The 23181-nt window shown below is 36.6% G+C and overlaps 1 protein-coding gene across 1 annotated transcript in view; it reads right to left on the bottom strand.

The window, feature by feature from the left end:
* The window catches only part of IMPG1 (interphotoreceptor matrix proteoglycan 1), a 51931-nt gene extending 30902 nt beyond the window's left edge, over positions 1 to 21029 (bottom strand). Inside the window, exons 1-7 of the mRNA XM_030944774.1 lie at positions 20963 to 21029; positions 8097 to 8330; positions 5079 to 5245; positions 4843 to 4871; positions 2357 to 2424; positions 1259 to 1344; positions 55 to 201 (exon numbers count right to left, since the gene is read on the bottom strand). Coding sequence (XP_030800634.1) covers positions 55 to 201; positions 1259 to 1344; positions 2357 to 2424; positions 4843 to 4871; positions 5079 to 5245; positions 8097 to 8330; positions 20963 to 21029 — 798 coding nt within the window. The remainder of the gene's footprint in view (positions 1 to 54; positions 202 to 1258; positions 1345 to 2356; positions 2425 to 4842; positions 4872 to 5078; positions 5246 to 8096; positions 8331 to 20962) is intronic.
* Between the last annotated feature and the right edge of the window lie 2152 nt (positions 21030 to 23181).

The raw sequence follows: 23181 nt of genomic DNA, 5'->3' as shown, positions 1-23181 counted from the left end.
ACCTTAGCCAAGGTACAAAGTCAACAATTTTTTGCATTCACTAAGCATCCCTACCTGTAGTTGAAATTTGGCAGCTAGTTGTTGGTACTCTGGGGAGTTGGGGTCACTAAGTTCAGCTGTGTACTCCTGATCAGTGAGAGTCACACTGAATTCCACCATTTGCTCCACAGGCAGTTCAGGGACTGCATTTGTTCCCAGCTCCTGGAAAAGGCAAGGACAAAAAGGGAAGAAATAAAATGAAGAGATTATTTTCCCCTCCACAATTCAGTATTTAATAGGTAAAAATGGTCCCGTTAAAGATCATCCTCAAAATGTAACATTCTGAACTACATTCCACAAAAGGTGAAAGTTTCTAGGTATATCTGTTGGCTTAATTCTTCTGTCTTTGCAAACAAGTTTCTATTACTTGAGAGGTAACTTGAGAGTTGCCTTTGATATGTATAAACGAAGACGAAGAGAATCAAGCCTTTCTTGCACAGAGACTGTTACCAAGGCTTAGTTCCATCATTATAAAGTCACACAGCTGTTTCATGTTCAGAGGTTTGTATTTGTTTTTTGCTGATAATAAAATGGAATTATCCCTACCCATGATTCACCTTTCTTATGCAGTTGACTTTGCTGCTATTAAAAGTTGTTGTATTTTGTATGCTGCTTCCCAACAGTATTTGCAGCTTTTCCCTCCACTGTGAGGCCACACATCTGTGCTGAGACCACAGCAGCCAGGACAGGGAAAACAACAGCCCTTCCCAGCATCCCTCCCCTCTCTCAGAGGTGTCTCTTCCAGCAGCTGCTGTTGGTGTGCAGAGGGGCAGTCCCCAGTGCCCAGCTGCATGGCTGCTCTGAGGACACAGCAGTGGAGAAGCCTCTGACAGCTGGCTGGGCAGGAAAAGGCAAGGAAGCCCCAGTCCTGTCTCCTGTGTCATGGCAAGCCCAGCAGCTATTCTTTTTTGGCATTATTTAATATAGAGTAATGTTACAAAATGGTGCAAAATAGGCAACAGACCCCTCCTTGAAAGAATGAAAACTGCCCAAAAGCTGGTTGCCATGCTTTTGTACTTTCTACTATGTACCCAAAAAACATCATGCCCTACTCCAGTATATAACAGATGCTAATAAACCCCTTCAGTCCTGGTAGCTGAAATAGAGGGGAGCACTTCTTTTTAAGCACTGTTTATAAGGTTTCCCCCACTTTCCTGTTAGCTGAGCTCAAAAGGAAAAGGTGAGTGAAAAAGTGGGCGGGAACACAGGCGGCCCTCACCTTCACAGGAGTCTTTGTGTCATTGAAAATTTCATTGAGCAATGTGCCATTAGGTGCATACGGAGAGAGGGGGGTGCCAGGAGAGCCTGCAGGGGGACAGAAAGAAAAGTCAGGAAAGAACAGTTTGCACATCAAAAGCCTTCCCCCTGGTGTGTTGGTCAGGGGTCAGCTCACTGGAGCAGCTTTCCCTCCGGAGGGTGTGCTTGAGCACAAGCCTGTGCCATGACTTGGGTGTGGGTAAAGCTGCTGCATTTTGTACAATAGACAACCTTCCTTCCAGGTCAAACATTAGTGGTGTGGCATGTGTGTGACTGAAGGCAAAAATGGCACTGACTATGATCAATGAAATTGTATGAGTTAATAATATTTGGTCATTTCCTGTCATGCCACATCATATATCACATATATCCATGCTTAATTTTGCCAGTTGAGATCTTTGTCCCTATGACAGCCACTTTTCTTTAGGGCTCAATTTAAGGTAACAAGAGATGTTGACAGAGTTTTCCACCTAGAGGCCAAATTACCATGCTGGAAGTCCTTCCCAATAAGATTTTGATATATTTTATAAGAATATATGTTCAGGATGGTTTCTCCGTGAGCCAAAACTATCATATTTACAGATTTTTATCACTGCGTGAATTAACATTATTTTATTAACATGCTAACATTAAAGAACTGAAGTACACAACAGGCCTAATTGCAATGAACTGATCGATTTATGGTCTTGGCACCACTCTGACTTTCTTGCTTGTCAGTCTTTATTTGCCTTGCTTGCTTGTTTTGGTTAACAAAATGCAGCAGTTGACATTCTAAATGGTATTTTTTAACTGAAGAACAATTAACCCAATATTATCTAGGTTTGAAACTAGGTAAACGCATACATTTGAAGACAAAATTTGAATGCAACATTTGAGTAGTAAATATGTTGTAAAGAGTTAAAAAAATTATTCTCAAAGATTATTTTGCTTAAACATTTTCACTCCACTGACTGTTGTAGAAGCATTCTACAACATTCATTAAGTTATAGCCTTCTAAGAATCATTGGCCTTAGCAATTTTATTTAACAGGCAGAAACAGAACAAACAGATTTGATTTTACCTGTAGAAATGGAGGGAATGTCTTCCACCTTTTTGCCTCCTGTTTTCTCTGCTGATATTTCATCTTTCCTATCAATCAAATAGAAATGAGTGATTTAATTATCTGCATATTGTACTGGCAATGACAAAAGGGTAAAAAACCAAAACCATAGAGAAATGGTTCCTGTATTAAGCGTAGTTTAAATGAGACAAGTTATCTCTAATAGAACATTTTGTGACCTGATTAAACAGGCAGTGGAACAGCATAAGGACTACCAATCCTGTCATGAATCTGCTCATGAGGTTTTGTGACAGATTTTATTAATGCCACCAGAGGGATGGGATCACAGAGATTAAATCAGTGCACTGGGTCTGGTTTTTTCACTCTTGGAACTCATTGAAGGGTTGACCACTATCTAAAATGGAAGAAAGGCTTCTTGTACATCACCTAAATCAGCCTTTGTCTTCTTTGCTATTTCTCATCCTATCAAGATAGTTTAGTGAGGGCTTTGGGATTCTTCTCATTTTAGAGCCAATGGACATTCCATGTTCCATGTGTGTTTCATATGGTGTGGTGTGACAAAATAGTGGGTGGGCTTATTTTTCAGTTGTCAGCCTGCATTATAATACCATAAGGATTCTTCCAAATAATTATAGCATAAAATCAGATTCCTGAATCCAGATTATTTTGAGGTGCAGGAATGTTAGTGTTTGCTTCTGGATGTAATATTCATAGGTTAATGCCTACCATGGTCCTCAAGGAGGACAGCTTAAAAACTCAAGTAAGAATATGGTAGGCATCATGTATCACAGGATTTGGTTTGGTTTTGTTGATAATTATTTTCTGGTTTAAGTTTTACAGCCACATGTTGAATACATTTTTAATAGCTGCTGTTAGCTTGCTTGAAAAACAGCTATAGCATCTATCTCTAAGTACATTTTAAAATAAATAGATGTATTAAAGATTCTTTTACTTAGAATAGAAATTATTCTATAGCCTTAAAACCAAATTGTTATTATATTTTAGCTTTTGGGAAAATTAAGGTTCTTAGATAAGAATCTTCTAAGGGATATTTTGAGATTTTTCTCTCCTGAAATTAGGGAGTAAAGTATAATTCCTCAAATTTTCTACAGTGCATACAGATGGAGTACTTCTGAAATCTGAAAGAAATATGAAATGAGAAATATGAATGAACGAAATAGGGGTACTGCAAATGTGTAGTGTGGTGTTAACTGAGACAGCATAAAGCTTGTAGCAGAGACAAAAAGGTGTCCTGAGCTACAGGAGCAACATAGATGTTTAATAACATAAATAAAGAACATGAACGAATGACAACTGGCTTTCCACGTCTGGATATATTGTGTGGTGAGAACTAAAGTATAATTTGAAATGTTTTCACAATGTTAACTAGTTGTATGTTGTATCTATACATGGAGGCTGATTTCTCTACAAGACATCTACAGAAGATACAAAATATTTTCTAGGCTACAAAGTAGTAAAGATGAAGTCCAACCATGCACAATCATTGCTGTCTGTATTTCCAACTAAAATACAAGAAATTTCCTGGAATTAAATTCACCTTCAGTATTGTGTCTAGGGAAAACAGTAAAAACAGAACTGTTCACAGAGAACCTAAGAACTCTGAGATCAGTCACTTCTCTTAATGCTTTGCTGCTGCTGCTGCTTGCACTAGGATGAATGAAAAGGCCTCCCTTTGGATTCCAGGAGAGTTCAATTAGGCCCTACATTATTAAAAATATGTCAGATCTCCCATGTCAGAATGAATTAAGATACATAAGACCTCTGTGATCAGGAGACAGTGTAACCTATGAATGGAAAATATTATTTGCTTGAAAATGTCTTGAAAATCAGAGAAAACTTGAAGGAAAAAAACATTAATCAGAAGTTGTGGACAATGATTTGTCTGGCTGCACTGTAGTATTTATATACAGAGAACCAGAGTTCAGTAGGGTAACTTTAATCCTGCTACTCTCCAACTTCTGAGCATTGCCAGGAGCATACTTTTTCCAAAGAATTTACAGAATGAAGTATCACATCAATTAGCACTATCATGATGTATAAAAATACAGGAGAAATCTAAAGTGAAGGGACAGAGTTTTCATGTTATTGTTTAAAGTAGCCTCTCAGCTAAACTTTTATTAAGCTGACTTTCGTTTTGAGAATTACAGAGCAAGTTTTGTCACACTGTCAATCAACACTAGCCTAATGCCAAGCTCTGTCTCTGTCAGGGTTTCATGCTCACATTAGTCTGAGAAAACATTCAGGGGTGTTTTGAAATGAACAGGTAACTCAGCCATTTGGCCATATCCATTATTGTGATCCAATTACTCTGTCCTATGATATATCCAGTATACACATCTCTCACAGCACACACCAAATACACCACAGTGCTATCTGAATATCTGCTCACATCCACACACAGCTACACATATTTTTACAAGGGAGGCAGTAACACCAAGTGGCAAGGTTCTACTTGTGCTACTTACCTTTCTTGGAAGGTTCTGTGTTTTACTCGCTGCAAAAAGATTAAGAAAAACAGCATTTTACTAGTGGGTGTGTCCAACCATTGAGCCTGTTAGCTCTTTTGTTTACTACACTTGTATGTTTTCCTTCTAAGACACGCCCCCTCCTTTTCCTGAGCAATACTTTGCCCTTAAATAAGCAGGTGGGGAGGGACTTGGAAGTCTCTCCCAGTTTCTAAACAGATGCCAGTAATCCTTACCCGCTGAATTATTTCCAGGTGCTCTTGGGAATTGCTGAAGTTTTTCCCAATGTCGAATATGCAAAAGGTTTCTCTCTGGCAGGCAGTAACCCAATTCTGATATTCAGAAGTATCAGGAATCCGATCCAGAAAAATACGAAAGGCTTCCCAAACAGCTTCCTGGCAGACTGAGTAAGAAGAAAGGGGCTGGGGATAGATGCTTTGTACCAAATAGTAAACTTGAAAGCCTTTTAACAGGGATTTGGCATTTACACGCTATCACTCAAGATGAAGGAACACACTGCTTCAAAATGTTGTTTAAAAATTCTTTTAGAGAAGGGGATTTTCAAACTTATCAGAAAAAAACATTTTATCCAAAACTTGCTGGTAATTTAAAAGCTGTTGCCTTTAGCACTTTACTTTGCAAAGCTCATTACTGTGTGATGGGACATTTCTTTTCAGTACTTGATACCTACTTTGGCTTAGAGTGAGTCCATTATCTGCATTATCTAAAATATGGGTGTCTCTGAAATTAGTGCAGTAAGTTTACTCTAAACTTGCTGTAGGGATGTACTCACCTAGCTGTGTTAGGGCCCCTCAATAAAACCTCAGGAACGACCTGCCCTCCCAGTAGAGCAGCTGCATGTGGAGCAGATGTGGTCAGGTTATTAAAAAGGAACAGGCTATCTTTTGAAGAGATTTATTTATTATGAGCTAGCAATTAAAGCTACTTTCTATCTCCTTTTTCTTGCAACTCTTTGGCATTTGTTTTTCTGAGCAGTTACTGCTGAATAAAGATATACCATCTGATGATAAGTAATCCAGTTACCAGATAAATGTGACACATGACCAGTTGAGGAGGCATTGTAGTGTGTTCTCCCAGTTTGTCCCACATAAGAGACTGTCCTTATGGTGACCTAAGCTATGATGTGTATCTTCAGAGTTGGTATAAGGTCACAGGAGGCTGAAGAACCCCACAGCAACTGTCTGAGCTCCTACATCTGAGCTGTTTTGTGTTGTGTGCTCATCCCTGGAAGCACAGAATGCATATATATGGAAAAAAAGAATAAAACTGTCTAAATTTTCTTGCAGAAAAATTCTCTAGATGACTGATATGATCCACAGTGCTTTTTCAGTTATGAATGTGTCACGGAACTTGAAGGGGGGGAGGTCATCTCCTAGACTTTAGACACAGAAAAGAACCTGAAAGTATATATCCAAAACAACATGAAGGTCAGATCATCCCACAGATGGGTACAGGCTCCAGCATGGCTACCAGATTGCCTTTGCATGAAGGATTGTACTGTGGTTACAGATTCAAGGATGATTCTTGTATCACCACATTTTCAAGTGTAGCTCTTTTTTTTTACATTTATCATTTTCATCAGATCAATTTTCACGCTCAACTGGGAGGGCAGAAATCTTTACCAGAAGTTCTGGTCTTTCCTTGAAGGAAAAATTTTTTGAGGTTTTGATGAAAGACATTGTAATGGAAAATATGCAATTGTTCAAGGGAGTAGAAACACCTTTTTATGAATGTGTGTGCAAATTATTCAGCTGCAGAGTGTGGTTTGTTTCTTGCTTTTTTGGAAGTCCTCCAGTTTCAGTTGAAGAACTGGATGACACCTGCTTAAAAAATTTTGTGAGTGTAGGACACTGTTGAGGAAAAGGAGCATTTAAGTTAAAACCTTCTTGCTCTACAAGGCTTATAGAGTCCAATATCCCAGCTGATATCCCAGCTCTCCAAAAAGCTGGTAGTTCTGTCATATTCAGATTTTTAAATGAAAGGGTCATAGTTATAGTTTTTTTAGTTCAGATTGATGATACCTGTCTGTTTCAGGATAGCTTGTTTTCAGCCCAATCTGAGATATAACCAGGAAGTTTCAGGGACTTTGAGTATTTATTTCTATTTAAGAAATGCTTTCTATATCAGCCTCTATGACACATTCCAGATTTCTGTCTAATGCTCATTGGATGCTACAATGGATATCAAATATTTTTATATGTATAGGAATAGCTACAGACTTTAGTGTAGTTCTCCCATGCTGCCTGTAGCAAGTGGTTGCTGGCTATAGGCAGTATGGGAGTAGAATTTTTGAAGCTTAACCTCCAGGTGTCATTTCAGAGGGAACAAGTTGGTTCCCCAAAAGAGAGCTGATGAGCAGCCAGGTTACACAGATCAGTGTGAATGGATGGTGTCTGATAAAAAGGAAAAAATGGATAAGGAAAGGTGATTTAGAGAGTAGATGTTGCCTTAGATACTTCTATCCCAGAAATGCTGACTAGGTTTTAGAATTATCTTTGGACTGTCCAGCTGCACTGCAAATACACACATTTCTTGAATACAAAATAGAACAGCAACAGGATAAAAGACTGGGAGGGATAGATGAAGAAAGAGAGAAAATTTGACCAAAAATTGGAATGGTAACTTGATAGGCTTTCTGTAGGCAAGGGAAGTAAAATAAAAGAGCTGGGAAGTGACTGACTTGGTTGAAGAATTCTTATTAATAAAATGTCTGAAATGTTTCTTCTTCCCTAAGCTTTTTTCATTACTTGCTAGCAATTATCTCAGTGTTTGTTGTATACCAACACTGCTGTAGACTTAATATAACTATAAGATACACCAACACGATTGTGCAATGACCATTTAATGATTCCAATACTTGTCTTAAACTGGTGCTATTGATTTTGCATAGCAATGATGGTACCTGCTCTTTTGAGAAAGAGGGTGCTTCTTTCAACACTAATGCAAGCACAATTTGTTCTTCATGTTCAGCCATGCTAGAACTAGCCACAGTGTAATTACTCTGAGTTCATTAGTCCTTTGAGTGCATTGTTTTATTTTCTTCTGGTAACTGTCTATCTTGAACCCTGCTGATGCACATGCAACATTTGATTATCTATGTAAAAATAAAGCATAAGGTCAATAGCACTTACACTGCCTAAAGGTGAAGAACAAGATTCTGGAAAATTACTGTGTTTCCTCAGTTAAAGGAAAGACTTTGAAGGAGGAAGTACATACTACAATAATCATCTTACCTCTTAATCTGTAGTAAGCTTGGTGACTGGCTAAAATCTGCTTCACTGATTCTTGTGGGCAAACTTTCACACCAGTTGAGAAAAAGGATGACCTCTTTGTTCGGTGTTTTGCCATGTCAAATATCCGCCTTATGGTTGATATCCTGGACCTCTTTGTTGTTCTTTCTGTTTTGTCTGACCCTGAGGTGATTGCAAGTTGTTTGGCTTCAGCACGGTTTATTTTATCAGGAATTTCTGTAAAAAAATAAAAAACAAGAAAGTACATAAACATACTTTGCCTAGGCAGTAAGTATTCAATGCAAGTTCAGATCTCGAAAATGGACATGAACTTGAGAATTCTTTTTGCTACATTATAGTGGAGTCAATGCACTGATTGAATAATTGTGCTGAGGAGAAGCAGCCTCTGACCACTCGGGGGAACTGCAGCTCAAGTGACTTGGTAACTTATTTCCTTGTATTTCAACACGTGACCCCAGGACACACAGGGTAAAAGTTTCAGAAGCTCTAAATCCTGTTTTCAAAAGTGACTTTGGATTAGATCCACAAAAGACACTTAAGTGCTTGAACTTTGTGCTACAGCATCTCATTTGTGAGCATATCGCCCTGTAGGGAAATTTACAGTACAGTGATAAGTAATGTCTACACTGCAGATAAGTAAAATGAGAAATAGTGTACCTTAAGTCTTTAAAATCTTATCTTTCCTTTGGGCTTCAAGGAACATCTCCCTTCAAATCAGTTTCATAACCTTGAAGCTATCCCAAGAACTAGACCCTGAAACTTTCAGAAGTTGAACAGAAGTTTTATTACCTTTGGGAAAACAAAGACCTGTTTCCAGTCTCTTTTACTCCACAGTGCACTCCTCTATCCTTCCCTCACATAAACTGAAGTATTAACCAGAAGAGACTTTGATTGTTTCTTTGCAGTTGGATGATAGGTGTTGTGAATTCTCTGGCATCATATTTTAATAAAACTTTAAACGTTCCTGGCAAAGTGGAACAGTTGCAGTAGAAAAAAAGTGAAATCAGTAACTAGGAATTGAAGACCTAGGATTAAATTTTACTTATGAAGCTATTCAGTTATGAAAAATGGAAAAGCTTTCAGGCTTTTCAGGCTATCAAGATAACCTCAAGCATAGGAATTTCCATCACAAAAATTCAGGACTCATCTGGTACCGCTTCCTAAGTATTTGTGTTGCAGTATTACATGAACGGCAGCTAAATTTAATATGAAAAAGTCAATGCTAAAAATAGTGTATAAACTACAGATTTAAATGAGGTGAAATACAACCTTTTGCAGGATCATGTGACAGGAGCAATGAGTATCTTTTAGGTTATCTTCCAAAATTTTGTATCCATGTTAATAAAGATGTTAATACATTTTGTATACATGTTAATAAAGATGTTAAATTTTTGCTGTAATTTGATACAGCTATTACAGATGAAAAATAAAGAAAAATATAAGCAGAATAGAAGACAATTTGAAAGAATTAGAAAGCTTTAAGCAAGGTATGTGTGTTCCTGAATTCTGATGAATCAAGTGAAAAAATTACTTTGAAAAACGGTTTTAAAGCTTCTAATGGAGGAATAATAGAAAATAATAGGGTTAAAAATGAGTAAGTTCAGTAGGAGTATCACTAGCAAGAAAAATAGGAGTAAAAAATTATCAGTTTGCTGGAGAAAGAAGTGTCATGCTGCATATAACAAATACTAATTGCCCTATTCTTAGGCAAATCAAGAGAAAATAAGGAAGGTTAAAAACACATTATCTTGACACTTTGGAGTAGTGTTAATTAAATGTTTAAAGAAAAGTGGGCAGATAAATGATGAGAGAAAAATAATTGAAAAACATACTTTTACAAAAAGAACAGTATATGAAATGAAGAATAGGGAATGTTCTACTATGTGTGTCAGTAGACATATATATGTATATCAATATATGTCTCAGTTCTGATTAACTTCCAAAGGAACATCCATTGTTTACTGTGTAGAAATCATAGTAGTAACATCTATATTTTGAGATAGGTGCTACTCTGATATGGAAAACAGTCAACTGCTTAGTTGTGATGAACATTGTTTAAAAGAAAGGAAATTAAAAAACAAAGGTAATAGGTCATTGTTATTACTTTTTAATGCATGCCAGGGACAGTGATCTGCAGACCTAGAACTGCCTAATTGTTGCAAGGTAATTTAAAATGATGATGCAGTCACATAATATTTTATATGAAATGAAATGGAAGTAAGTTTTTCACATTAATGTCAGGTCACAAACCATAAACTGCATAAAAGGAACTTCCCCTGTGGAAACACGTTGGGTTCAACAAAATCCCCAAATGGCCAAACACTGAGTCATGAGACACAGAGCTATTTGAATGTTATATTCAAATAAATGAAATCCTCTAGAAGAGAAAAATCAAAAATCCACATGGAAAGTAGCCAGCTGTAAGTCTATTACCTTTCACAAGGTGCATTAACTGAGCTAGACCAGCTGCCCAGGCAGTCCGACCAACTGGGGCAGAGGATTTTGTCACTAAGCTCTTTGATAGCTTTTGTATGGAGCAGAGGCCTTTCTTGAAGGATTTGCTTCTTCTTCAGGATTTACCTCTAAGTCTTTAACTTGAATTAAGAATTATACTATTCATAAAACTGACAAAGGAGATTCTTCTCAAATGATTGTTGTAATGATTTAATGATGTAATGTAAAGTCTCCGTGTTAGGGTCCCTATTTGGGCTTTTCATTCTGACAAGTGACCAGTTGTTTTCTGCTCTCAGTTTGCACTGTTCTGCTACCCTATTTAGGGTGGTTATACATTTTTAAAATTATTTTTCCTTTCATTCTTTCTCTTCAGTTTTTTTCTTTTTTTTTTTCAGGACCTGTTTCTAAAGTATATGTATTGTAATAGGTTTAATTTACTTTATATCTTGTGATGAGTAATTTTCTCTTACTAGAATAACTTTTATTATCATAATTCTTGAAATCACTTTTTTACTTAAACAAAATTTTAATTGGAAAAAGCATCAGCCTTTCTCTCCACATGATTGTCCAGTATGAATTTCCTAATATTTGCTGATTGGGAATGGATAAAAACTTGCCTTCTGGCATAAACATTTCCTCATAATTCTTCATATCTTTGTTTTCCCTTGTGTCTGTGGAAATTCTGAACCTAATATTTTCAGGTTCAGAGAAATTTTTAGGTTAGAGAAATTTTTACCTAAACCTCACAGATGTTTCATCAATATACTTTACTAAAATGTGCCTCCATCTATACCTTTATAGATGTCTTGATTTCAGTGTCCTGGGTTGAAAAAAAAATAAAAAACCACACCCTATTATTAAATTGAATCTTTTTACTATGCAACATAGTAATTGAACACACTGGAGTGATGCAAATTTTACAGGTACATCATTTGATCGTCTAAGTAATCCAAATACCACTAGGTTGTTTAAGTCTTCTTAAAATAAATAATATCTGTAATTTTTTCTTATTCATTTTTTTAAATCAAGCACATGCAATTAAAATATTCAGTGTTTGCAGCAAATATACCCTGCCCAATTTGACTTTTTAATATTTAACTCTGTTGTTTCACAGAGGTGACTGTCTCAGTTTTACTTTTGAAAGGCATGTTTAAGTTTTTTAGATTTCTTTGATAGTTCTAGGGCAGAAAGACAGATAACTGTAGATGCTTTAGTCTACTTTAGCTAATCTCCAAGATTCCTTAAACAAAAATCTAACTCTCCTTTATTCTCACATGCAAGAATCTACACCATGTCCAGATTTTCCAGGTGAGATACTTGCAGAAAAATACTGAGGTAGTTTTACCAAGGTTATCTACAGAATCAGTGTCAGCTGTTATTAAATTCTGGAGTTCCTGACAGCTAGTTCTGAACTTTGACAAATATAACAAAATTTTTTCAAAACACCATAAAGCAATTTTCCAAATATGACACAGCAATCTAGTTCATATGGGATCTAATCAAAGTGCTTTGATATCCATACCAATCTCTCAAGTGCATAGTACTGCTCTTCAGGTTTTGGTTTCAGGCAGATGAATGTTATTCATTTCACATATTAAAAATTTGAAATTCTTGAAATTATGCCAGGCCTCTTCTCTGTGTCTCTTGAGACCTGCATTATCAATTTTATACTCTAACTAAAACAACAAGGCAGGAGGAGCAGATTTCAAATGATCCTATATGTTCTTAATAATCTGCATGTCAAAAAAGGAAAAGTACATTGCTATTGAAATGGATTCTAGAGAAAAAGAGTTAAAAGTTATTCAGATAATTGGTCAGCTTTGGTTGTTCTTTTAAGTTTGCTTTTATAAACATAGGAGCAAGAGAGCCTTATTCATACCTTTTGGTGTAAATGGAGTGGATGCTTCTCTATACAGCTTTATTAATTTCTCTCTGTTAATATTAATATGGTAATATTAGTATTGTTTGGAAGGCCTCAAATTTTGGACTTGGTAGTTGGAGTTGGAGTTGAAAAATTGCATTTTTCAGGAATGTAGATGATCTTTGGGTAGGAACATTTATATTCAGCATTATTTTGCAGGTAACTGTTTATTTTTATTTGACCTGAGAAAATTTAGATGCCATTGAATACAAAGAGAATAATTAAAAATATGGCATCTAAAGATTTGATAGCAAAATTCAAGGTGACAAAATTGTTGAAGTCTGAAAAATTCATCATTAAAATCATCAAAAGGTTTAAAATGTGAAAAAGCAGATTAATCTGAAAAATCAGTGGATCTTCTTAGGATAGAGAGGAATGCTTGATTGGTAAATGAGACATATGGCCTGCACAATAAAATAATAATTAAAAGACCAGGCTTATGTAAAGGGAAATGTTGAAATAAAATGAGGAAACCTTATCAGGAAGATTAATTAGGCAAAGATCTATAAAAACATGTTGAGGTTAAATTTATAGTGGGGCCAACATTTTGTTGATAATTGAGCCAGTAACAAAAGCACAGCTAGTGCTTTCCACAACTAGTCCTGAAAAGTTGATTGTGAGATTTCTGAGTTGGCTGATCCATATAAACACCAGATGGAGCATAGAAAGTACACAGAGGTAATACCTGGACTCTTCACCTAGAGGCATTCTCCTCATGGCACCAGTGAGGATCCCACATTCTAATGGCACTTGCCAGTGACAGACTTGGTGCCCATGACATGTCCTCTCCTCACATTCCTTTTAAAATTTTTTATTCCATGGCTTTTTTCCCTCAGGTCTGTTGCATGGGAAGAGTCTACATGGATTTGAAGGGGCTTAGATGAGCAGGGACAGATTAAAATATGGCAGGGCTTTACCAACAAATGCTGCCTTCATCCTTTGTGCAGCAATCTCTATCTTCCCATGCAGGTGTGAAAGTGGAGGTTTTACTCTTGCTGATGTTCAGGGCTGCTTTGCCAGTGCTTTGTCAGATACTGCTACTTTGACTGTGTTTGCTTTGCATTTCCAAGTGTGTTTTCAAAACCAAAAACACAGTTTGGAAAAGTTTAGGGTATGGAATTCCATACTAGAAAATTAATGCTAATATTTAATCTGCTCAGGTCTTGTCTGAGAGCTCAATGCCCTTAAACCCAACCTTGTAAGGCTTGCATGAACTTCTCTTCATGTCCGATATGTTATTGGACTGTTTTTAATGCACACAGGGAGAGAACTTTGAAAGGAATTCCTGAGGCACTCAGCCATGGTGATTGTTGCAACCTGGTGGGGCTTACCGGGTCTGTAACTGCGGTAGCTGAGACACAGGGGGGAACTCACTTTGGATCTCACTTCTTCAGGTTTAGTGCACTTTGTCAGTGAACTGCTGAGTAAGAGGGCAGTGTCCACTACTCGGGGGAAGTTTTGCTGCAAGATAAGCAGCTGACACTGATGCTTAGCTTCAGTAGAAGAGGAAATGTGGCTGAGAATGCCTTCATTTCCAAAAAAGGAAAAGGGGCTAAGACATATATATATAAGAAAGTAACTTTAATTTCTCAGAATGAATATGGACAATGATGAGCTTTGTAATTACTGTTTGGTATGTTGGCTTTGTAAATTCCATTCCTAAGTGTGACAGTAGCATTGCCTGTGGAATGAGGCCTGGATCTCTAATTTTGACAATTCTGTATCTATGGGGGACAGTTCAGGCCTCCAGTTTGGAAGATCCTGTGTCTAGCTGGCTAAAATTCACTTGTGAACTTCCTGTACAAGAGCCACAAAGATGATGGCTACACACTCAGCACTGTAGAACCCTTCCTGTACATACTAATATCTCGTATTATGCAAGATTCAGCATCACCTTTACATGTCAGGGAGGTGCCAGGCTCTGCTTGTGCAGTGGAGATTTTATACAAAAGACAAAATGTGCCTGATCCCTGTATCTCTTGCTGGGGTTCAGCATGACAAAGCACCACCTTCACATATTCAGAAGTTGCACTCAGGCTGTCTGTGACACAGGAGAGGAGTTCCAGGCTTCTGCTTAAGAGTTAAGTAAGTTCTATAAGTTTCAACCTTTTAAAGGCTATGTTAAATTTTAAAATTAGATCTATACCAAGGGGCTTTCTTCTCAAGAATCCAGGAAAAGGGTGGGTTTTCATACATCCTGCTTCTTGTCAGAAACACATGATAATTCTTCTTTAAATGTCTATGAAAGCTGAAGAATCTGGTGCTGTTAACATAGTGCTCTAATAAGGTAAGTCTCCAATGAATCTTTGTGATACATTCCTATTGTAATCCTTATGTTAAAAATATTAAGTTTTTGATTATAGTGAAACAACCTACACCTCAGAACATGTATGGAAATAAATCTGAAGAAGAATGTGATAAATTATTCAGAACTATATGATATAAACAATGCCATTAGTAAATGTTCAAATTTTAATAAAAACTCCAAAATTTTTTGTTTTAATGGTTTTATGTTCAAAGTTAGGAGATGACATTAGGTAATGGTTCTTTTTCAGAACCCTTCAAATTAACCTGGATTTACATTTTGGTACCAAAGATCATAGTTGCCATCAGCTAATGTGCTCTTGGATTTCAGTAAGTGTGGAGAATTTAATTTCTACAAGTCAGTAGCACTGGGAAGGTAAAATAGATATCAGAATTCCTCAGCTGTTGCCCTCCTTCTCTGCTCATGCATATGTGTGTGGTTTTCTATGCCAAGTGGAGAAATACAATTGAAAACCAATTTCAGGAAGAAACAAAGAATTTGGAACAATTTTGATGAAATTTTCTGCATGGGCCTTAGACAAACAGTTTTGTCTCTCTCTCTCTAGAGTAGATAATTTAGTAACTTCTTTGAATTATACTAATTATACAATTCATGGGGAAATAATCGTAGCATATTATCTACCTATTATAGATGAGAATAGAAAGCATAACATGCAACTGGTAAGATTTTTCTACTTTTGTGAATATAGTTGTCATATACTAATGATGAAGCCACATTCACAATAAATGCTGTCTGTACATACCACAAATATTGAACATGCTGAAATCTTTGAGTCAACATATGATTTTGACACATTTTCTGGCAGCCTGACAAAAACATAGTAAGAAACTCATGTATTCATAGATGTAATATGTGTCATTAAAGGTAGAAATGTTTACATTCTCTTTCAGACAGAAAGGTGAAAATTTTTATTCATCAGCTGAGCTTACTTCTGCTGCTGGAATTCATAAAAAATATCAAAGGCCATCTATGCTTTCATTGCCAGATTGTGAATCTTGCAACAGTCTGCTTGAAGTCCAGAACCTGGACTAGAAACAGCATTGAAGATTGACTGGTTTTAATGCTCATGTATGAAACATGTATCTATTTAGATTTCTTTGGTCAGCTTAGATGCATTTGACCTGAAAGGCTGTTCTATTAACTGATATGGATATGATATCAAAGGATGCAAGAAAATGCCTTAAATGTTTGAGTTCTTGGAGGGATGCATCCAATTGGCAGTGATAAAACACTCAACTGAGTACCTCTGCTCTTAATTTTCTGATTAGTCATTCTCAAGAGGTACAGCCTTCTCTGAGAAAGTCAATGAGACAGCATAAATTCAAGTTCCAGTGATGCTTTGTCATTTCAACATTTATCAACATTGTCAAAATTTCAACAATTTTGATGGTGTGAGTCAAAGAGTTGCAGTGCAGAATGGGTTTATTGAGGTAACTGTATTCAGAAATTATAACAATTAGGATATCTGGTGCATGAAAAGGTGCCAGAAGCCCCACTGTCATCTCTTCACTTCAGCTTGTGTAATTGGAACTGTTTGATCTTCCTCACAGTTTGGGGTCACTCGTTCTGCAGTACAATCTACAGTCTCTGGCTGATTGACTACACCTCATTTTGACAGAGCATGACTTGCACTTAACCTTACTTAGTTATGTATCAAGCTGCATAGACCAATGGTTTGGAGGACACCTAATCCAATTCTTGATCTAAGCATGACAATTTACTCATCTAGTTTTGAGGGAGAAGAGGAAAGGGGAAAGAACTTGAATAGAAATGTATTCATTTTGTGCCATTACCATGAAATCACAAAATTAAAGATGAGAGCATTGCTGTTTCCTGCCTGAAAGTGCTGGGGTTTCTATGACCTGTGCTGAATCATACACTTGAAAGGTATACCTGCAACACAGCCACGAAAGCCAGTATTTCAGGTAACAGGGGTACCAAGATTGTCAGTATAAAGTTGGGTAAAGTCTGAGGGAGTTATTGAAACATTTGAGTGGCCAGGAAGAAGGTAATTTTGGCTCTGCACTGAAGCAGCACTTTAGAAGCCAGTAGAACCTCACCAATGGAATGACAAGCATGGTGGCTGAAGTGCAATTAATTATGTAGCTGTGAGCCTGGGTCTTACTGACTTGTGGATGTCTGTGTAACCAGAATCAGCCCAGCAACCTCTGCTGCTGTCCTGCTCTATGACTGCAATGCCTCTTATGAGCCAGGGCTTCAGTTTGTGTGTCACACCTCAGGCCCTCATGCTTTTGTGAAATGAGAATGACAGTGCACTCTGTCAGAGCAGGTGAGGGTGAAACTGCTGCTGTGCTTGCCTACAATGATAAGGCATGCTACAATTATGTAAAGGTATCTAAACACACCTACGCTGTGGCAGGTGTCAGGGTACTCCCAGATGATTGTTAATCTTGTGTTTTTCAGACAGGTTACTGTTCTGAAGTCTCTGTCTAGTAAACAGCAGCTGATGGTGACTAAATGCCAACAGACACGTATAGGAAGGCAGATAGATATTTCTTTCTTTTTAAGAAGTGTGTTGTTCAATATCACACATTCTGAAGGGGAAGAAATTGAAACACAGTTGGGCTTACAAAGTACAAACCTCATGGAGTGTACAAGATACTGCACCCAATTTCTGATTAATATGGAAGAATTATGTGACAGAGAATGATCAGAAGACTAATTTTAATCCCAAAGGGACTAGGTTGGACAGAGGTAAAAAAAATGAAAACATATTTGAAATATTTCAAAGCACCAAAATGCAGTAGAATACATTTTCCTTTGGGGAATTTTCTTTTGGGGAAGAAAAGCTGTCTTCTGGAAAGGAAACCATGTTTGCTATGTGATGGGTGTTGGCCATGTCCCTTAGTGCACTGCTTAAACCACAAAGACTCCAAAATTAGCTGAGAAATGAACATGAACATTCTGGATTTCTATTAGGTTAAGACTCCCAGTTATTTTATTATAGCCTATAACTTAATGTTCTGTAGAAGGAGAAAACCTTTGATCATTAATATTGACCATCTTGTCTACGGGTGTTTTCTGAGAAAAATCTCACATATCTTGCTATTCATTCACATGCAGTTCACTAATCCCTATGGCACAGGTGTGACTATTCCTGGAATTAATCTTTAGGATTCAGTGTCAATGGTCTAGTATTTGTATTACAGTTTGGCTTTTAACCAGAAAACAGAAAAGAACAAATCCCATATATAGTGCAGTGTTGCATTTGTTTGAGAAAGGAGAGAAAAAAGGAAAAGTCTTACTTTTCATAAGTTTATAAGCCCATCCAGGAAAGCCAACTTTAACAATGGTAATTCTTATTTTATGGATAAGAGTAGAAGATAATCCTAGTGCAAAAAGCAGATATATTTCATTTTCTTTCTTTGTTTGAAGCTTTATATTCCTTGATTTTCCTTTTCCTTTGGTGCAAATTTGCTTAAACCTTTTTTTTTTTGAGGGCAATTATAGTAATGAAGATCTGAAACATTTATTGTGGAATTAGAACAGCCTAGCGGGAAGGGGTGAGTCAGAATGAATTAAAATGATTTTACAGAGCACACACAAAGCCTTTGTGTCCTAAGGAATGGCTGAGTAAATAGCAGATATTTGTTTGATGAATAAAAAAAGTCACAAAACAGCCTTGAACATGCTCTGGCCCTCTACATTCTCAGTATCAAGTGCGAGGATGTACCCAGCATCAGGGCATAGTTCTGAGAGTTCAGAGCTCCTCTGATTTTGCAATTTAGTCTGGCTGTTCAGGAGTTTACTATTCAGATTGTGTGCACAGACTTTTCGCTATCAAAAAGTTTTAATCCCTCTCACTTTCTCTTTTCATTGCTAGAGACAATTTTTGTCAGGACAGTGGCAAAATTATGGCCAAAGTTAAGTACTGTAACTCTTGTTTTGCTCTCTACAGTTTCCTGTTTGTTTACTGTGGAATTGGAGGTGCTCCTGGAGAGCCTCCAAATGGATGGGGGAAGGACTCTATGGGTCCTTAAATAGGGACAGACCAAATAGGGAAGGACCAAAAAACTTTACTAAGCAAGCTCCATATTTGTTAACCCACCTTTTGTTAAATATAAATGTGAGAAAATAATTTGAATTTTAGTTTTTAATGAGGAAAAAACCAACTGACTAACCCTTTAAATATTTAGAAATTATCTCCATTTTTTTTTGTTTAAGATGGGGCTGTTTTATATCTTAGTCTCTTACTTCCTAGTCTGTCACAGTTTACATGTACTGCAAATCTGAGCAACTGTAAATGTCTCAAAATACCCATGTTAGGAGCCCTAATGAGCGATTCATGCGAATATTCAGACTACTGGGAGAGACTATACACTTTTAAAAAATATCTTCTGTAAGTATGTGACCCTAATGCTAAGTCATAAAATAACAGCTCTGGAAGTATCTTTGCTCTGAAAAAGAAGTTTCTTAACACAAGCATTAAGTATTTTGAGATCTGTGTGCATATATTTGAAATCAAATAGTTTAAAAATATAATGTATGGCGTGACTAAATGTCAAAACCAAGTTGTTATTATTATGTATTTATGCATACCACCTGCATTTTATAGAACCGGTGGCAAGGAACATTTCTCGTTATTTAGTATTCCTCTCTGTCAAGATAGTCCTCCATTATTTTGCTGGTCTTTTATGGAAAGTGTATTGTAGTATACAATCACAATTTGCAATTGATGAAACTATGTGATGCCACTTTTACCACTATTGCTTTCTAAGTTGTAATTATAAATAGGGACTGCAATGATGCCATCAAGCATGCATGAATTGCCTGGAATTCATTCTGTCTCTTTCCATCACAGAATATTCAACTTAAATGCAAAACCATTGCATCTTGATAAAACTTGTTTTCTTGTCAGACATAAAATATCATCATTCTCTCATTTTTTGACACATTTCCAAAATATCATTAGTGATTAAATGAAGCCATTTGCATAGAATCTAAAAGTAAAATTAAAGTGCCACAAAACATAATTCTAGTGCTAACTATATATTTTTCCAAGGATTTTTTCAGTTCTTTAATTGTCCACTAGAGAAGATTTACATAATTTAACTGAGATACAAGAACTGTGGTCTGTATTTCTGTATTTCTTTAAGAAAAGCAGGAGTTTCTTTAAAAAAACCAAATGTGTAAATAAAATTTTCCAATTAGTATTGACAGCTGGCTATATTTCATATTGTCTCCCTAACAAATATTTAGATAACGTTGAGGAGACTTATCTTTTATAATTTTACATTCTTTGCATTTAATTAACAGGCCTGACATAAAAATAGAAGGTCATTGACTTGAGCACACATAGCAGTTGTAATGTTAGCTTTTAATTCAATTATGCAAATATCAAAGCATAGATGGAAAATTTAATGAGAAATCTTCTCCAAAATTAAATGCATTCCCCAAAGCTCTAAATCTTTTGAATATGGGACTAACCAGGGAAAATCACATCACTGTCTTTTCTTTTTTGTTGTTGAAGTAGCTTTATAAATGTTGTGGACTTTTAAATGTTTTTAAATAGAGCAAGAGTTAGCTGATGTACTAAGTACAGATTAGTTCCCTGTATTTCTGTTTTCTTGAAAATAATTTTATAGTTATTATTACATTAATCTATAGTGGTATTGCCATTTTTGTATATTTGACAGTATGGTGTATTCTTCCAGAATTTGTCCATCTAGAAGTTTTTGAAGTTTTTTTTAATAATCAGAATAAATGTCTTTACTAGTAAATGCAGATATATTTTGCTACTTTCTCTTCATTTCAGTGATGAAAGACCATCTTCAATTACGCCAACACTGAGATGATATTTCAGCCTTTTTAAAATTTCCATATATTTGTCTCACAGATAATATTTTTTTTCATAACAGAACCTGTTCAGGTAAAATGAAGCTAAATTGCATCTCTTATAGATATTGTAAAACCTGCAAAACATACGTAAGAAATAACGTCAATATTTCCTTTTTCAGCTTTATAGCAGTATCAGTAATCGTAGTGTCTCTAGTAGCATTGTCAAAACACCACATTCTAAACTAAAAATTCTGTAATAGGAAAGCCTTTGATATTGCAACTATTTTGTTTCTCAACATATGCAATGTAAAATTAATCTAAACCTTATATATTAATATATGAACTTACCTCTGCTTCCCTGAACTTGGAGAGCAAGGCAAATGATCAAAAATATTAATCCAGTTTTCAAATGCATGCTGTCTATTGATCATTCACAGTTTTCAAGACCAGTCATGCAGGAAACAAGAAAATTTTGGTCAAGTAGAAGAATTCTGTTTTCTTAGAGAACTAAAATCCCCAAATGTCTTTATTTTTCAGGTGTCTCCAGCCTTTGACTGCATGGAATTGCAACTGGGCAGAGTGCAAGAGGTGCCAGAGTGCAAGAGCTGGGCGAATCCTCCAACGCCCACACTTCTAGCCTGGGGAACTGGAGTGGTAAGACAAGAGTGACGAAGTTTTAAAAAAAAGCAGTGTCTGTTTCTGGAATAATCTGTTTATCTGCTGCTCAGACATAATCCCTCTTATGGTCCAGCTGGAAGAGCTTTCTTCATCTTATTAACCTTCTGGAGCGGCATCTGTCAACCCCAGGAGACTTCAACAGCACCATGATAAACAACGGAAGTCTCTTCTAGTTCCCATTGCCTTGGAGCATTGATCCTTTGGGCATTCTGGAGGTATGGCATGTGAGCATGGAGAGAGATAATGGTGCTGTTTCCAAACCAGTGACCACAAACCCCAGGGAGCTTCCTTAAGATAGGTTTTTACTGAAAGAACACTCAATGCTCAGCTCTTCGACCGCCCATGTCTTGCAATCCTCTCTCCCTTCTTGTACCACAGGGTTGCTGTTGCAATATTCCTGTTGGAGCAGTGATGATGATGTTCTGTGACAGGGGTGAAGTGATGACTCAGCAGTGAATGGCAGCAGTGTTCAGGGCTGGCACAATCTGATGCCAAACTGTGACTGGGGCAGGGAAAGTGCTGCATGGTGGGAGGAAAAGAGAAAGTGGTGGGAAATGCTGTTTCAAGCACACAGCTCTAACTAGGGCAAGAATTGGCAGCAGCTGAATACACTGTTCAAACAGCTCTGCTCCAGTTTCACAGATAACTATTTCAGTTACATATTGGCAAGTGTAGGTGTTTCATACTTACCCTTTTATTTTCCAATACCTTTTTTACTTTTGCATTACACCTGAAAATGCTACCAGGTAGGCATTTCTAGAGGTCTCTCCCCCTTAAAAATTTTTGTCCTAGTGCTTTAACATAAGAAGTATCTCGACTGGCAGCAAGAATCTGTAAGCACAAGTTACTTTAAGAACAACCTTCATTTGAACCCAATCAGTATTCTATTTTTACTTAGGATTTAAACAATGGTAACCTCCCTCCCTTTCCAAGATTGCCTGATTTTAACTACTCAGACCAGCTATGGTGCAGACTGTGCCGGGTTCACATAAGATTTGCTTTTTTTTAGTGTATAAACTTTCATGCACATTGTTTTATTGGTCCAACAAAACAAATTAGAATACCTTGTATAATACCAAAACAAAATTTAGCATACCTTGCCAGCAGAACAATGCAAAGCAACAGTGGAGATGATTAGGATTTCTACTAAAGAAAGATGTATTATTATATAAGGATCATTCTTTAGCAGTACCAATATTTGTCTTTACATGTTTTGCCTCTAATAATCATATTGTATATAGTGAAATCATAGAAATATTACCTGTGTGAACCAGGTAATTTTTAGCAAACATTTCTATCGGTGTTATATTTGGAAGATGAAGTTCCCCCCATATGTTACTTTATTTTTAGTTACTTCAGCTTTCAATCTGCAACAATTGGAAACAAAGAGAATTTTTCTCAGGGTGGTGGAATGTGCCATTTCTGGTGTCATCTGAGAATGTGGAATTGGTGAAAGGAAGATTATTTCTTCAGAGCACTCTGGGTACCAAACTCCATATGGAATTTGTTAGGAATGTGATCCTTTAATTCCATTAGGAATCTAATTTGTCAGACTACATTTTGAAAATGTGCAATAAAGAGATTTACTTAATTACTCTAGAAACTGGTTAGTGAAGCTTGAGCCAGGAATCAGAAATCCTATATCAAAGCTTTCATATAAAAGTGTATTTTTGAGCCATTCACATGTTGGAGAAGGCAGACATTTAATAACACATTCTTATCTTTCAGAGATAAAGGAACAAGAAAAATCCTAAAATATGGCACTGCTTTTAGCATCAAGATATGACTTAAGGAAAGGATTGAGCTCTATAGGCAAACTATGATTAAAAATTTGTAGGGTAGGAGTTTGCACACTCTGAGATTATGTTTAAATCATTAATATTTCAAGC

Source organism: Camarhynchus parvulus, chromosome 3 (genome assembly GCF_901933205.1).
Source record: "Camarhynchus parvulus chromosome 3, STF_HiC, whole genome shotgun sequence".
Classification (NCBI taxonomy): Eukaryota; Metazoa; Chordata; class Aves; order Passeriformes; family Thraupidae; genus Camarhynchus; species Camarhynchus parvulus.
The sequence above is the reverse complement of the archived record's forward strand: the minus strand, read 5'-3'. Positions and strand labels throughout refer to the sequence as shown.